This window comes from Astyanax mexicanus, chromosome 8 (genome assembly GCF_023375975.1).
Source record: "Astyanax mexicanus isolate ESR-SI-001 chromosome 8, AstMex3_surface, whole genome shotgun sequence".
Lineage (NCBI taxonomy): Eukaryota > Metazoa > Chordata > Actinopteri > Characiformes > Acestrorhamphidae > Astyanax > Astyanax mexicanus.
This window is the reverse complement of record NC_064415.1, coordinates 31,072,003-31,089,459: the sequence shown is the minus strand read 5'-3', so window position 1 is coordinate 31,089,459 and position 17,457 is coordinate 31,072,003. Positions and strand designations below refer to the sequence as shown.

Sequence of the window (17,457 nt, the reverse complement as noted above, 5' to 3'; positions counted from 1 at the left end):
ACTTCTGGCGTACCATACGGTCAAGCTGCTCCCACAACAGCTCAATGGGGTTCAGATCTGGTGACTGCGCTGGCCACTCCATTACCAATAGAATACCAGCTGCCTGCTTCTGCTGTAAATAGTTCTTGCACAATTTGGAGGTGTGTTTAGGGTCATTGTCCTGTTGTAGGACGAAATTGGCTCCGATCAGGCGCTGTCCACTGGGTATGGCATGGCGTTGCAAAATGGAGTGATAGCCTTCCTTATTCAGAATCCCTTTTACCCTGTACAAATCTCCCACCTTACCAGCACCAAAGCAACCCCAGACCATCACATTACCTCCACCATGCTTAACAGATGGCGTCAGGCATTCTTCCAGCATCTTTTCATTTGTTCTGCGTCTCACAAACGTTCTTCTTTGTGATCCAAACACCTCAAACTTGGATTCATCCGTCCACAACACTTTTTTCCAGTCTTCCTCTGTCCAATGTCTGTGTTCTTTTGCCCATCTTAATCTTTTTCTTTTATTAGCCAGTCTCAGATATGGCTTTTTCTTTGCCACTCTGCCCTGAAGCCCAAAATCCCGCAGCCGCCTCTTCACTGTAGATGTTGACTGGTGTTTTGCGGGTACTATTTAATGAAGATGCCAGTTGGGGACCTGTGAGGCGTCTGTTTCTCAAATTAGAGACTCTAATGTACTTATCTTCTTGCTTAGTTGTGCAACGCGGCCTCCCACTTCTTTTTCTACTCTGGTTAGAGCCTGTTTGTGCTGTCCTCTGAAGGGAGTAGTACACACCGTTGTAGGAAATCTTCAATTTCTTAGCAATTTCTTGCATGGAATAGCCTTCATTTCTAAGAACAAGAACAGACTGTCGAGTTTCAGATGAAAGTTCTCTTTTTCTGGCCATTTTGAGCGTTTAATTGACCCCACAAATGTGATGCTCCAGAAACTCAATCTGCTCAAAGGAAGGTCAGTTTTGTAGCTTCTGTAATGAGCTAGACTGTTTTCAGGTGTGTGAACATGATTGCACAAGGGTTTTCTAATCATCAATTAGCCTTCTGAGCCAATGAGCAAACACATTGTACCATTAGAACACTGGAGTGATAGTTGCTGGAAATGGGCCTCTATACACCTATGTAGATATTGCACCAAAACCAGACATTTGCAGCTAGAATAGTCATTTACCACATTAGCAATGTACAGAGTGTATTTGTTTAAAGTTAGGACTAGTTTAAAGTTATCTTCATTGAAAAGTACAGTGCTTTTCCTTCAAAAATAAGGACGTTTCAATGTGACCCCAAACTTTTGAACGGTAGTGTATATATATATATATATATATATATATATATATATATATATATATATATATATTATACTACTGTATGTATAATAAATTACAAATGTTCTCAAATTAAAAATAATATCATGTATCACAATTATTTTTGTAACTATATATCGACATTAAAAATGGTTATCATGTCAGGTTTACGGATAAAAAAAACTATTATCAAAACAATTACAATTATGTAGTAAATATACAAATACAATGTTATATGTATTAATATATCACTAAACATTATATATTTACAATTATGTATCTTTAAATGTACAAATATATGTTTTACTACATTGTTATATTTACATGTATATATATTTATTTTTTGTAGTGTAAACTCTGCTGTGTGTTGGTTTTGTGTGAGGTTGTGAGGTAAACAGTCACACGCTGTGTTGAACACAGCAGATCACAGGCGGGCTGACTGGCCCCATATGGAGCCGCTACTGTCTCTTTAAATTTACCCAGGAGCCCCTTAAGGAGCCCCAGGGGCCCCAAGCACGGCTCCCCACCCTGAAGACAAGCAGAGGCTGAAAACCCAACACAGGAGGCCGCCCGGACCTCCCCAACACCCCGGCAAACCTACGAACCGGACCGCTCGACGAGCCGCGGAGAGCCGCGCACAAACTCGCGGCGACACGCAAAAGTTAGCTTAAGTAGTTCAGGCCAGCAGAGCGGCGGCGAGGGCACGCGAGCAGACACACACACACAGCGGCTACTAACGCAACACACACTCTCACAATCTCTCTCTCACACACACTCTAATGTAATATGGGCGAGCGCGGCTTCCTCGTGCTTTTACAAGCGTTCGCCGCGTGCCTCCGCGAATCCGCGCGCTCGTGACAGCCCCGCGCGGGAGCCGAGCGGAGAGGGCCGAGCTGGAGCAGCGCCGAGGCGGGCATGGAGGAGGAGAAAGAGCCCCAGGAGCCGGAGCCCCGGCGCACAGCGGCTCACACACAGGCGCTCTCATTAATAATAAGAGCCGTGGAGGGGGAGGCGACACCGGGGGAGCCCTCGGCAGGTAAGACGGCGGATTTAGAATCTTAATAACAACCATTTAAACAAATAAAAAAGGGAAAAGAACACACGTGCCTACGGTATAAACCCCGGGGGTCGACGGGCCCTCCGTGTGCGGCGTTAATCCGTGATAGGAACAATAGCAGCGGGCAGCAGCAGCATGGCCCCTCGCTTCACGGGCTCCACTATAAACAAAGGCGAAGTGCCATGCTGCTGCTGCTGCCGCGATGCGCAGCGCCACCCAGCGGCCGCCCGGAGCGCACACTGTGGCCCTGTGAGGGGAAAAAAACAAAACGCTAAAGGCCCCTCCACTGCAGTGATGGTCCTGATAATTTTTACACGAACAACTCATTTAGGGTGGACAAATTCAGATTTAAATTGATAGAAAAACTTTAAATAAATGTATATAAATAATTATATACATTTTTATGTCTATTGTGTGTATATTTGAGAAAAAGTGCTGTAAATAAACACTGTAAGCTATTTAGCCTAAAATAACCCATGATGATTCAAAAGCTGTCTATAGTTCCTTTTGTATATTATTTAACTTTTTGAAATTCCTAAGTGGCATATAGTGGTGTGGAAAAGTGTTTTCCTCCTTCATGATTTCCTTTTTTTGCATGTTTTTTTCTGATCATCAAACAAATTTAAATATTAGTCAAAGACAACACAAGTAAACAAAAATATCTTTTTTGAATGAAGAATTTTATTATCAAGGAAGAAAAAATCCAAATAAACCTGGCTCTGTGTAAAAAAAAGTTTTTGCTCCGCCCAGTTAAAACATAACTTAACTGTGTTTTATCAGAGTTCAATTTCCCTATCCACACCCAGACCTGATTACTGCCACACCTGTTCTCAGTTAAAAAATCACTTTAATAGGACTGCCGGACAAAGCGAAAAAGACCAAAAAATACTCAAAGTAAGACATCATCACGTCAATATCCAAAGGAATTCAGGAACAAATGAGAAGGAAAGTATTTGATATTTATCAGTCTGATAAAGGTTACAAAGGAATGTCTAAAGTTTTGGGACTCCACCGAACCACAGTGAGAGCGAAGGCGAACCTTCCCAGGAGTGTCTGGTCGACCCACAACAACATCTAAAGAACTTCAGGTCTAATTTGCCTCAGTTAAGAGCAGCATTCTTGACTCCACCATAAGGAAGAGGCAATTACATGCATGGCAGAGTGCTAAGATGAAAACCACTGCTAAGCAAAAAGAACATTTAAGGCTTGTTTCATTATTGCCAGAAAAGGTATTAATGATCCCCAAGACTTTTGCGAGAATACTCTGTGGACCGATAAAAGAAAAGTTGGAAAGTTTTGTAAGGTGTGTGTGTTCCGTTACATCTGGCATAAAAGTAAGGCTGTATTTCAGAAAAAATAAAATCATACCCACATGAAAAGCATGGTGGTGGTAGTGTGATGGTCTACTGCTGTTTTGCTGCTTCTCAACCTGGAAGACTTGTAATAAATTGGACCATGTCAACCAATTCCACTCTCTACTAAAAAGTCCTGAAGGAGAAGGTCCAGACATCTGTTTGTGACCTCAAGCTGAAATGAACTTGAGTTCTGCAGCAGGACAATGATCCAAAACACAAGTCCAACTCCCAATGGCTGAAGAAAAAAAATTCTCCACCGTGCTGTAAAAGACTCATTTCCAGTTACTGCAAACTCTTGATTGCAGTTGTTGCTGCTAACGCTGGCTCAACCAGTTTTAGGGGGCAAACATTTTTTCACACAGGATCACAGGATGATCTGAAACATTTAACAGAGACAAACATGCAAATAAAACAAGAAATCATATAGGGGGCAAATACTTTTTCAAACCACTGTATATATAGACATTCATGAAAGAGCTGCTCACTGAATTAATTTCGGAATTCCGAAATGGGTCTGAGTGTTTAGTTCTAATGTGGTTTATTGTCAAATCTACAAAGCTACAGAGCTGGTGAATGAGCCAGGCCCAGTCAGAATGCTCATGTGGGGCTCACATAGGTGGAATGTGGGCTAGATGGGTACCAGGTGGGCATTTGCTCTGAGTGGGTTTGCACATGTGTTTTTACCAGGACCCAGATGGACTTCCTAAATGGGCCCCAACATTACAGCCCAGCCAAATCCCACGTGGGTCCCATCTCGGCCCTGTGTGCAGAGTATAACCCAGATGGGGCCTATGTTTAACCCCTCCTGCTTCTGTCTGGCAATGACCCATATGGGGCCCATCATAGTGACCTCCTTATGTGGGGCCCACATTAAACCCACTGTCTGTGTGCTTGTGTGTGTTTGGGGGGTTTGGGAGTCTACAGCACAAATGCTCCAATTTTATTAGATATCCAGATGGCCTGTGAACCTACATGAGTTTCTGTGTCAGTATCATGTTTTTTTTGGCATAAGCTGTTTGGACGTATGAGGAACTTGTTTTAACCCGATAAAAAACTATAAGATCCACATAGGATAAAATTAAACTAGAAGTAAAACACAATGCAATAGAATAAGTACAAAAAGTGTGTCACTGTTACACAACGATACTGACGTACAGCACCTGTTTGAATGTGAGAATGCCAGTAATGAAGCTTTTTAGCCTTTTGGAGCTTCTGAAATAGGTGAAATCCAGGATGTTATGGGTCACAATTTTGTTTTGCCATGCATTAAGAACACTGTCTTTGCCATGATATAAAATTTAAATTGAACTTTGTGCAGAAAATATCCACGTCTACCATATACTTGAAAGTAATCTCTGATTGATTGGTTAGCTTAACTGGCAACCAAAAAGTTTTGTCCACAGTTTCTATGTGGGCCCCATATATGGATGCCAGTGATGGGGCCCCATCAGGGTAGTTGATGGGACGTGGAGGGGTTAAACATGGGCCTCATCTTGGTTGTAAAACACTGCACATGAAGTTTAAATAGGACCCATTTGAAAGCAGGATGGGCTATAATGATGGGGCCCATTTTGGAAGCCCAAATGGGTACAAGTAACAGTACATGTGCAAACACACTCAGAACCCATGCTCACCTAGAGCCCATCTAGTCCAAGTTCAACCCATGTGAGCTCCAAATTAGCATGTTGGCTGGTATAGAAGGGACATAAATTTGGTTAGGGCAAAAACACTTGTTTATATGATTCTATGATGTGGCTTTAAAATGGAATAAAATTGGCTGTAAGCCACAAGACATCCTGCTAAAAACAAATCCAGCTAAAGACCAGCTGCTCATCCAGAAAAAAAAACATATCCAATATAAACATGTTGTACAAGAGCTAGTAAACAAGTTAGCCTACCAACATAGGATATGTTTCTCTCTAGATGACCAACTGGTCTTGAGCTGGATTTTTTTTGTAGGGATAGTATAGCGTAGCTTTGTTTTTACAGTGTAACAAGAGCACTAAAGAACTAAAGAAAGCACTAAAGAAAACCTGAGAAAGAACTCAGCCCACTTTAAGTTCTTAAGTATACAATGTGGACACAAAAAGGACTGGGGCCACTTGCAACTGGTTCCCTTTTAGGTTTAATGAAAAATAGCTATATTGTAAAAACCTAAACCATAAACATTCAGACCAGGACCTGGTATGGGCCTGTAGAGTTACAGCAGGGGTCATCAATTCCAGTCCTGAAACACCAGAGTCCAGCACAGCGATTTCACTGCTCAAACAGAGCAACTAGCCCTAGTAATTAACTGATGTGTTTGAGCAGCAAAATCTCTAAACTGCTGGACTCCGGCCCCACACAGTTGCTGAACCCTGGCCTGCAGTTCCTCTGACGCAAGCTCAGCCTCCCAGAAACCACCCATATTACAACTCCCAGACAGCTGACTGTTATGAAAAGAATGTGCTTTACTTTATTCTGGTTATTTTTCTGTATTCATGCTCTGTGTGTAATCTGGAAAGAAGTCTGGGAGAATTCCTAGCACTGTGTGTCCTCAGTTTTAGGCTGTTAAAAGTCCATCAGCACCAGCTGCCTTATAATCCTTCCCAGTTTATTTCCGTTTTGTCATAGGAGGTCAGCGTTTTGAAACTTCTAAGAGGAACTGACATAATCTTGCCAGATATTTAGGGCAGGGTTTGCCAACAGTGGTTTTGGAGGCAGACTGTTAGTAATGTGACTGATTTAACCCAACTACTACAACCCTGAAAGGGGATTAATAGGTTGATTATCTGGATCAGGTATGGTGAGAGGTGGAAAGAGAAAGAGAATCCGTATTATTCTGGGACCAGATTTGGAAAACAATGGTTTAGGGCGTGAACTAGGTTTTAAACTTGGCCTTTCATTAGGAGCCATTCAAGGCTGAGAGTTTTAAGAGTACATAATTGTATGGTCCTCAGTATGATTCTGTGAAGCATGGGCTCATGGGCTGCCATCAAAATTGGTGGCAAACAAGCTGTATTAATAGCCCAACTCAACCAGATGCTTTTGGTAGTCATGAACAAACTTCTTGCAGAAATCAGATATTTGATTAGATATAATTTTCATGGCAATATGGGTTCTTTTTTGATGCTACCACCACCAAGCTTAACAGCTGTTACTTCCAACAGCTTTTTCTATTCATGTGCTCAATGGCAAAGTGAATTTTGAGTGCTGAATTTTGGAATCTGGGCTTTTTTCTTTTTTCTGTCAGGTGAAACTTTACTGTGTAACCTCATAACGGTGCTGGTCTTTTCGTTAGGAGCCATTCAAGGCCGGAAGTAATTATATGGTCCTCATGCCTAATGCTATGTATGGGCTGCCATCAGAATTGGCAGTTACCTAGATAACATGCCCATGTGGGCTCTGTGGGGCCTACATGAGACCCAGATGATATTGTGGTGGGCTGTACTGATAAGAAAGGGAAGGGAAAGTCCAACTGGTTCCCAGTAACAACACATGTACCTACCCATTTAAAGGCAGTTCCCACCCATATGAGCCCCACCTGAGAATTGTTGTTGGGTAGTGTTCCCTTCCTTGTGAGTTTCCAGTTCAGTGATCCTGTGCAAAGGAAGAAGCTGTTATCATCATGGCTCTGTGATTTTTTACTCTGAAAGAATGGAAAAAAGGCTGGGAATTAAAGCAGACTTGTATTTTTTTCTATTTTAGGCGAAGACGACATGACCAATGGACACATTGGAGATGACGGTCAAGTCGGACTTGTCACTCCTGGAACAAGTTACTGGAGCATCTCTGAAAGCCCCAACTCCCCCTTCCTCCTGTCCCCTGTCCCTGGGCCATCCGGACAGAAGCCCACCCCAGCTAAACCTGAGCGGGCTTCTCGTCCCGGACATAGCCGCATCCCTGGCCGAGACCACCGCCGCTACTACCATGAGTACTGGCGGAGTGAATATTTGATGGACTTTGACCCCAGAAGGCATGGTATGATTTGCATGGTGTGTGGGAGTTCTTTAGCCACGCTAAAACTGAGCACCATTAAAAGGCACATCAAGCAAAAGCATCCCGACTCCTTGCTCTGGAGCGCGTCTGATAAGGAGGTGATCCGCTCAGGCTGGGAGAGCCATCTGAACCTGGAAAAAAGCCAGAAACCTTTCTGCACAGACTCAGCCGTTGCTACAGAGCCGGAGGAGACGCTTGACTGTGCGAAACTCTCTACAGGTTTGGGTGATTATTTGTTTAAATGCAGTTGAATCCCAAGTTTGTTCATAAAACACTGGAATACAGTTAGATAGATTCACTGTTTTAATGTAACTCACCTGGTCCAGCTGACCAACTAATGAAAACCTTTTGAGTCTTAAAGCAGGTTAACACTAAAATTGTGTCCAAATAGTCCAATCTCTCAAATAAATCATCTCTGCTTTTCTTGATTTCTTTTGATTATGATTCATGTCCACTAATTATTATTGCTTTTGGGCTACAGATCAGGAAAAAATAAGGGATGCAAACAAGAATGCATGTTCTATGATGTTACCACCACCAAACTTAAGAGCTACTACAGTGTTTTTGGGGCTAAATGCCTTAACAAAAAATCGTTTCTCATCTGAAAATTCTTTTTGTTATGCATGTTGTCAACAGCAAAGTGTAATCGAGCTTGAAGTTGTTGTTGTTTTGGTACCTGAGCTTTTTATAGGCTGGTCTGTCTTCTTTCAGAGCAGCCTATACTTCTCATTAACTTGTACTAATGTATAATTGTTTGAAATTATAAACTTAGAATGTGGATTTTTCTAGCTGAGAATTACAATTATTTCTCAGATCTGAACTGAGCTCTTTGGACATTCCCTTGTGCTTGCTGTTGTCAGTCCAATGACTGCTGTCAAACAAACCCTTTTAATTTGACAACAGTAGTCAATTGTGATCACTAACAGGAAGTTTAGAGACCTTGGCCTTAAGCTTAGAAACTTTCAGCATTAATTGTTTTAATCTAAAAAATGTGTGTGTATTTTTGACCCTGTAGAAAAACACACAATATTAACATTTGTGCACCAAATTAGTGTTTACTTACAATTAAATAATCTACTATTTCTAGAAATTAATCAAGGTCTTAAACACGAAACTCTGGGGCAGTTTCTCAGACAGTGGTTAGGCCAATTGTAGACTATGTTTTCCTTTCAAAATGCTGTCTAATCCAGGACTAGGCTTTATTCCTGTCTGGAAAATGAATCTTATATGTTTTATTCAGCATTTCATGGATTGACCTTTCAGCCATTACAAGTGGTCAACTCTTTAAAATGGAAAATACTAAATAATTAATACAGGGCATTTTTTATGGTTTGGGGCAATTTTTGATATTTTAGAGTCTGTTCTGCTTAGAGCCCTTGTTAATTTTGTAGATGTTGGAAACCCCACTTCTAGCCTGTCAACATATTTCCAACACAGCTCATATTAGGTTTATAGTTGGAGCCTATAAATACGTGTTTCTGATCTATTTTTTTTGTCTCCTCCAGGCAAGCCCATCAGTGATGAGACGAGTAAACCCAGGTCCAGGCCCAGACCCAAGTCTAAGTTCAAGCCCCAGCCTCAACCCCAGCCCGAGCCCGAGCTTGAGCCTGAGCACGAGCCTGAGCCCGAGCCTGAGCCAAAAGTCACCAAAGCGAGTGCCTCTCCACCAGCCCCATCAGTCCAGGAGCCTCAGGGTCCATCTGCACAGATTCTGGAGCGTTACCTGAACGACTCGCTGCATGCATGGTTCCGGCAGGAGTTCCTGATGGAGTACCAGGCGGAGGCGGGCCGGCTGGTTTGCATGGTTTGCAGCTGCCCACTGCCATCGCTTCACCTGGACCACATCAAGAGCCATGTGCTGGAGCTGCACCCAGACTCGCTGGTGTACAGTTCAGAGGAGAAGCACTGCATCCTGCAGACATGGGCCCAAACTCATGGTAAGAGACCAGTGGTATTCTAAAGTTTAGGCAAAGGTAGGCAAAATTTGTGTTGCTGCATAGAGTTAGTGAGAAGAAAATTAAAAACTGATCTCCAGAAGGCATATTTAAAAAAATGACACAATGTTTTTGAATCTTTTAGGCAAAATTATAGTTTTAAGAGTACATTTGAGAGTAAAAAAGTAGGAAAGTAGCATCATGCTGTCACAAAACCGCTTCCAAAGTCTCAGACAGTAATTAGCAATTAGCTTGTTAGCACCCATGATCTTTTCATAATTATTGTTAGGGTAGATCAGGTAATGCAAAAAAAATCTAATCTTTCTAAATGATTACTCAAACCTCTTCTCCACAATTAACTGGTTCATTTAACCAATTACCGGATACTTCAAATTAATTAGGGAAGGAATCAATTAGTTTAACACACAAAGCCAGGGAGGGCTGTATGATGATAGCGTTTTATTTTAGTTAGCTGTTTCCTGAATTTGTAATGTTAATACAGGTTGTTAGTGTGAGGTCCCAAAGACCAACAAAATCTTCTGAAAGAAAAGTGCCTAAAAGTAACTAGAAAGACAAATCATTCCTCTTAATTAATCTTCAATTCAGAAGATCTTTAGAAAGTAGCAGATTTTGGAGTGGACTGCAGCTATTTATAATAACAACTCTATACTGACCAAGAGCACCCAGTTTTTAGCATGCTGCTGTACATAAAACATACAGTGCATCTGGAAAGTAGTCACAACACAATTTTTTTCACATTGTGCTACTATGCATGTTACATCCCTAATAAATTAGCAACACAATATAACAAACTTTTATTTTACTTCATCATTATGGTGTGTTGAATTTGAGGGAAAATATAATGAATGTTCTTTATTTTGAATTAAGGCTGTACAAATGTGGAGAAGTAAAGCACTGTGAATACTTTCTAAATGCATTGTTCATGTACATGAGAGTAATACGAAAATAGGGCTCAATTTCTTATAATATCTTACAGTATTTCACATTCTTTTCCTGTATTAATGTTAATGTGTACTAATGTTTCATTCCTAGATCACTATTAAGATTTTTTTTAGCCATAGACCTTGCCAGACTATAAATAGTGGAATGCTAGATGAGTACAATTTGTTAAGAAGAAAGTCACATTTGATTTGAGCATGGAGGTACATCATGTATAGCCTTAGCCATAGGCTGAGGAGGGCATGCTAGGGTTGACTTAAGGTGACCACTGCTATATATAGTTGATATAAGGTATGTATTGTATTCTTATAAAATACTCCACTGTGTTTCCTTTCCCTCTTTTCCTTCCATTCCACAGAATCAGACTCTGCTAGAGACTATTTCAAATCAGAGCCAGACACCAAAGATCCGACAGTGGACAACACAGTCCAGTTCTTCCCCTCGGAAATGGACCCTCTCCCGGACCACTCAGAGCCGTATGCAGGAGGAGAAGGAGAACCACCAGGTGCTGCTCAAAACCCAAACATGCTGCCTCATCAGTTTCCCAATAGGAGACTGAAGAACGGGTGCCCCTGGCGCCTGCGTTTGGACTACCTGGTTGCACTCGGACCTTCGAGCAGTCCAGGCTGCTACTGCATGGTGTGTTCTGAACAGCTGCCGCTGGCTAGAGTGAGTAGTTTTCGTAGGCACATCCAGGAACGCCACCCCGAGACCGCAAATCTCAGCCGCAGAGAGAGAGAAGATATAGCCAGCGCCTGGACAGGGGAAGGAGACCCAGAGGAGTCAGCCATGCAGACAGAACAGGGTAAATACATATATACTACACAGGCTGGGGTTCCCACCAATTAGTCCTGTGTAAAAAGCGTACCTTAATTATCGCTTAAACTCCATAAAGTTTGCACAGTAAACACTTACTTGCGTGGTTTTCTGATATACTGATTAATAATAACTGAGGAAATGTTCCAGCTTAGAAATGGCCATTGTAGTGATTATAAATTATTATTGTTATTGTTTTACCTGTATGTGTTTATGTGCTATCCACTTAACATACTACCATATTTGTAGTCACGTGATTGGTCCACCAAACCAACTGAGTAACTTGAGAAGTTTGTACAAAAGAAAATATAGTGTTGTCAATTGAAAAAAGTTCAAAGTTCAGTTATTAATTTTTTTAATGTTCTTTAAGGTATAAATGTAAATATGTCTCTTTGGTTGGGATATAAATGCTCAGATACTATTTAACAAGCCTATTTACGACACTGTTATTTTTACTCAGAATAAAACGCTGATTTTTATTTGCTTGTGAGGTCATAGAAAGAAAGAAAAACAAAATAAGTTAATTTAATAAATATAAGAGAATTACTTAGATTAAAATAAATGGTCGCATCTCTGTAATTAATATATACGCCCCAGTCAGAACATGAACACCTCCTTGTTCCTACAATTATTTGGGTATTGGTTGGGTGGTGGATCAATCTCGGAGTTGCATTAACACTGCCATGGTGATGGTTTGTTAGTGGTGTGTGTTGTGCTGGTATGAGATGATCAGACACAGCAGTGCTGCTGGAGTTTTTAAACATTGTGTCCACTCACTGCTCACTCTATTAGACACTCCCACCTAACCGTTCAGAAACAGAAGCTTATCTGTTGCTGCACAGTTTTTGTGGTCACTCATCGCAGCCCATAGTAAGTTGTTGTATGTATATTTTCAGACCAGCAGTGGGACTGAGGTGTTCAGAAACTCCAGCAGCACTGCTGTATCTGATCCACTCGTACGAGCACAACACTCTAACCACTCTAACACACCACCACCACCATACCTACTCTGTGGTGGTCTGGTGGAATCCTGACCATTCAAGAATAGGGTGAAAGGAGGATAATGAAGTATGCAGAGAAACAGATACAGGACTACATTCTGTAATAATAGAACTACAAAGTGCTCTGTGGAGCTGATAAGATGGACAGGAGGAGGTGAGCCAAAATATTCTGACTGGACTGTGTTTAAAAGTTACAGCTATTAAAGCAAAGCACTATTGTGATTTTAACTGTTTGTGAGTAAATTACAGCATTTTAAGTACATCTTTCTTCTTTTTGTATTTCGGAAAAAGCCACACCCATCGATATCACTGCTGGATCACTGCCTGCAAACACACAGACGCCATCCACCAAACCCAGCAAGCAGAGCACCATCAAGACAGAAGATAAAGAGAGGAAGGTGACGCCTTCTACACCGCACAGACAAACTCACTATCCAGGCAAAGACCAGAGGCGCAACTACCAGGTGCGCTGGCGCATGGAGTATCTCATGGACTACGACTGCAGGAGACATGGACTAATCTGCATGGTGTGTGGAGCCACGTTAGCCACGCTGAAGGTCAGCACAATCAAGAGACACATCCAGCAGGTGCACCCTCGCTCGCTGGACTACAGCACGGAGGAGAAGCAGCAGGCTCTGCAGAGCTACAACCAGACCGCCCTGCACTTCGTCCACTCCGATGACTGTTTCTCATCTTCGGATCACAGCCATGGAGCGCATGCTAGCGCTAAAGCTGAAGTCGAACAGACTGTATGTTATAGCACTTAACTGAACATTAGTGGGGTGTGGCATGTTTTCTTTCGCTCAGGAAGTTGATTATTGGAACAAGCCAAAAAAATATCTCCACAGCTTTTTTTTGTTATTATTTTAGGGGGAAGGGGTTTAAGTTTTAAAAAAACTTAATTTGCACTTTTTTTCACAGCAAATCGTTCTGTGAAAAAGGTCATTTGACCAAGCAGTGATCACCTGTTAAACACAAGTGGCAGCGCATGCCCTGCTAACGTAAATCCAGCTTCAAGATGGAGAATTGTAAATGTGCTTCCTTCAGAGAAATAACATCAGTGGGATGGATTTGAGTGAAGGTTTTTTTCTTGTTTCTAAGCACCTTTATAAAGCATCCTCATTTGTACAGTGCAGTCTATGGCAAGACTGTTATTGCTGCAGAATTACAGGGGTTAACGTGCTGAACTTTGCATTGAATTGGTTTGCATGGGCTTAGCATTGCAATGGGCCACACATTCTGCACTTAAGAAAGCACTGGGTACGGATGCTGGGGGACCATTATGGGCCATGGACCTTATGGCACCTTATGAGGCACACGCTGTGTGCAAAGTGTCAGTTAGATTTCAGTGAACTTCTCAAAACCCTTTCATTGTACCATATTTTTTACACTTTAGCAAATTCACGAATGACAAATGATGACATTTATGTTGAAATACTACCTTTTAATTAGGTAGGGCTGCACAATACAGACAACATTGCAATTACATATTGTGATTGATTGTAATACTCCAGTATATTACAATATATCAAAGTCAATATATGAAATCAAAGTGTAACTGTACATTACTTTTGTAATCTATGGTCATATTAAGAACAGTTGGGTTTCTCCGTTAAATTTAAAATCTAATTGCAGTGAACTTTAACCACCTCTAAACATCACTGTGTATCAGAGCATAGAAAATTTATATTTAACCAATAATGTCAGAGCATGTTTTTCCTCAACCTCATCTACAGTCCCCTTTAAAATGATTGGAACGGTGAGGCCAGTCCCATTATTTCTGCTGTAGACTGAAAACATTTGGGATTGACATTTTAAAGATGAATATGAAACAATAGATTAACAATTTAGCTGTTATTTCAAGGTATTTACATCTGGATCTGATTCACAGTTCAGAAGATAGCACCTCCTGTCTGAACCCACCCATTTTTCTTGTGAGCAAAAGTATAAAACAGGTAAACTTAAAGTAAATTAAAGTGCCCTCTGTAGGTTGTTACTGATTTCACTAACAGTTGTTTAAGTTTTTTTTTTTTACAACACAATGTTTCTGTTATCAACTGGTGTGTTTTTTTTCTTGGTCTACCTGTTATTTAGTACACCAGTGATGACTTTCTTCTTCAGGACTTTTTCCAAACATTTCTCAGCTTCATAGTTAAAGTTTTTTTTACCTATAGACAGCTCTCTGGTTTATACATTCTCAGTCTACACATAACCCAAATCTGAAACTATGAAGCTATGTGTATTTTTGAATAATAATGTATTTGTTTTTGGGAAACAAAACATACCTGGCAGTCACATGTTCCAGTACTTTTGCTCACAAGAAAAAATGGGTGGGTTAAGCCAGAAGGTGCTATCTTCTGAACTGTGAATCAGATCCAGATTTAAAAACCTGAAAAAGAAGAACAGAAATGTTGATCTTTTGTCTCCTTTTTTATGTCAAAGTCAAAGTTTTTATTCTAGAGCAGAAATAATGGGATTGACCTCACTGTTCCTATACGTTTGGAGGGCACTGTATAATGAAGCAGCATTTGTGATCTCCTAAATTTTGGGATAGCTCTTTCCTCGTCCTGTTTTGCCCAACTCCTAATTCTGGTGCTGGTGGAGGTGTTGGAGGCAGCTCTGGGCCGTTTCCTAAAGTAAGTTTAGCATTAAAAACATCTTAACACGGAGATAAAGTGCTCAGTGTAATGGACACTCAACCATCCAAGAATCATCTTAGTACTAATACTCTTTTGAGAAACCTAACCCAGTTTGTTAGAACATGCCTGGTTCTAACAGTACAATTAAATCCTAATGGACAGATTTATGCTCTGCCCATTATTTTTTTCCTACCTATATGTCCTGTTTCACCAAGAAATTATTTGATTTAAGAAGAAAATATGATTTCTTATTTTATGTTGATTTGTAACATGGGTAAAATTGGCTTGCTTTTTTTCTCTTATCAATCCATTGATTCATCTAAATGTGGACAGAAACACTGATTGGTCAACATGCTCACAGAAACCTTGCTGTGATTGGTTAGAGGTCTGTTTACTATGTCAGCACTGCAAAGCCCCATATCACAATAATGATTAACAGACTGTATATTGTGCAGCCCTAGCATGAGGTTTCCTAAAGAAAGGTATTTGAAAGTCTTGATTACTTTAAATATAGGAGGAAAAGCCCATTGCTGGCTTAACTGAAATGAGGGACTTGAGTCCATGTCTCAGGGAGTGTGTGTGTTTTACGTAGGTTGCATGTTTTTGGTGGCATGACCACAAACTACAACATACTTCAGATTTAGCTGATTTAAAATTAATTTGCAGCTTAAAGAAAGGCAAAGTAGCTAAATGAGCCAAGACAAGCAAGCAGCTTTTCCCCACCACCCCCAAGACCCTCCTTTTCAAGTCATGTTCATACTTAAACAAATAGTTCAGTGAAAAATAAAAAAATTAACATGACTTATCGCTGACACCAGTCGATCAAACAAGACCTTCAAAAATGTGATGAGCTTCTTTAGTTTAGAACAGTGGATTTTGGCTAGAAGCTATGCTAGCTAATGTTGCTAACGAACAGTAAACTTAGACTGTTACAAACCTCAAATTGGTGATTAGCTACATGCTAAAATCTTAATTTATTTGCATCTAAATTTTAGGGCTGGACCCGAATATTCGGGTATTCGGATATTCGTTCGTTGAGTAGGTATTCGGTTTTTAATTTTGGTATTCGGATATTCGTTTTTTTTCTCCTTTCCAGAGTTCCACCTCACTCTAACCACTTCTGTTTTCGCGGGTCCCGTCAGAATATCTTGCGCGCGGGACAGAACTGAACTGTTATTGGCTGGAGCGGGAGTTTAATCCAGACGATGCGGGAGCAAATTAATAAATATTTAAGAAAACTGTAATAATTGTAAAAAAAAAAAAACTAAAGAAAACTGTCAACGCGCAGGATGGACCGACACACACACGCACACACCGATGGTGTTTGGACTGGGGTAAGGAACGGGACCGCACTATGTGGCGGGCGGGCGCGGGATTAAAAGAAGCAATTTTTTTGCGGAGCGGTAACGAGACAGAAACGCGGGAGCGTGGAAGAGTGGGTTTAAAAATCAGTCTCGCGCAGACCTCTATTATACATGATAAAAAAAAATGCAGGCTCTTCGAAACTGATTTATATAATAAAACGTAAGGGGTAATGTGGCAACAGTAGGGGCTAAATCGGTTACAAAAGCCTGGCCTACAAAAATGATGTCTGAACGAATTTCCTCTTATCTAATATAATTTAAAATGGTTTAAAAATATAAAATAATTTCTAAGCAAACGAAATATTTAATATTGAGCTTATAGCCCAAGTGCAAAAATACAAAATCAGTAATATGCCCTGCACAATCCTTTAACCGAAATAGACCAAGTACAGTTTACAATGACTGTCCTCTAATATAATTACCAATGTTTAAGAATATAAAATACTTCCTGAACAAACGTTTTTTTTTTTGTTTGTTTTTTTAAGCAAATAGCCTAAGTGTGAAAACACAAACAGCAATTTACTGGGCTGGCTTGCGCAGCGGAGAAACCGTGCAGCAGCAGCCTCCTAGCCTGCTTACGCAGCGGATAAGCCGCGTGTGGGGCAGCAGAAATTCCGGGATGAAAACACAAAGAAATCTGAGCTAAAAACACAGAAAAAATATGGGGGATAAAAACACCAAAAATCCGGGGTGAATATGTCTCGTCGGTCAGAGCAAATTGAACATTTTTCAGTGGATTAAAGGGGCCGTGATTTGCTTTTTTTTATTTATTTTTTTTACCTCTTTTAAAAAAAAACGAATATTCGAATATTCGCTTCGAATCAGTGCCGAATATCCGGAGCTCAAAAAACGCTATTCGGGCCAACCCTACTAAATTTACCAAATGCTGAGTAAATATGTTTAAAAGACTATTTAATTTAATTAAACAGCTAGACCTTATTTAAACATTAAAGCTAAAGCTTGACTTGTAGCCTAAAAATGGCTACACTACAGTTTAGCTGTGTGGTGAAGTTTTTGATTTTTTTTTCTTGTTTAAAAAAAATAGATTAAAGGTC

General features: G+C 40.6%; 1 protein-coding gene across 2 annotated transcripts; it reads left to right on the top strand.

The window, feature by feature from the left end:
• Positions 1–1,799: 1,799 nt before the first annotated feature.
• Positions 1,800–16,024, top strand: zfta (zinc finger translocation associated). Of its 2 annotated transcripts, none has more exons than XM_007255703.4 (5): positions 1,800–2,334; positions 7,398–7,907; positions 9,194–9,625; positions 10,941–11,387; positions 12,691–16,024. In XM_007255703.4, the coding sequence occupies exons 1-5, from the start codon at positions 2,214–2,216 to the stop codon at positions 13,164–13,166; spliced, it is 1,986 nt and encodes a 661-aa protein (XP_007255765.2). In that variant the 5' UTR covers positions 1,800–2,213; the 3' UTR covers positions 13,167–16,024. The 2 variants fall into 2 exon arrangements, with proteins under 2 accessions (XP_007255765.2, XP_022533978.1); XM_022678257.2 differs by having other exon boundaries at positions 7,398–7,913.
• The last annotated feature ends 1,433 nt before the right edge of the window (positions 16,025–17,457 follow it).

Bases quoted from the DNA above. Each gene is read 5' to 3' on its own strand.
- zfta (XM_022678257.2), top strand. From the start codon at position 2,214: ATGGAGGAGGAGAAAGAGCCCCAGGAGCCGGAGCCCCGGCGCACAGCG. The intron at 2,335-7,397 runs GTAAGACGGCGG...TTTCTATTTTAG, and splicing joins ACCGGGGGAGCCCTCGGCAG to GCGAAGACGACATGACCAAT. The intron at 11,388-12,690 runs GTAAATACATAT...TTTCGGAAAAAG, and splicing joins AGCCATGCAGACAGAACAGG to CCACACCCATCGATATCACT.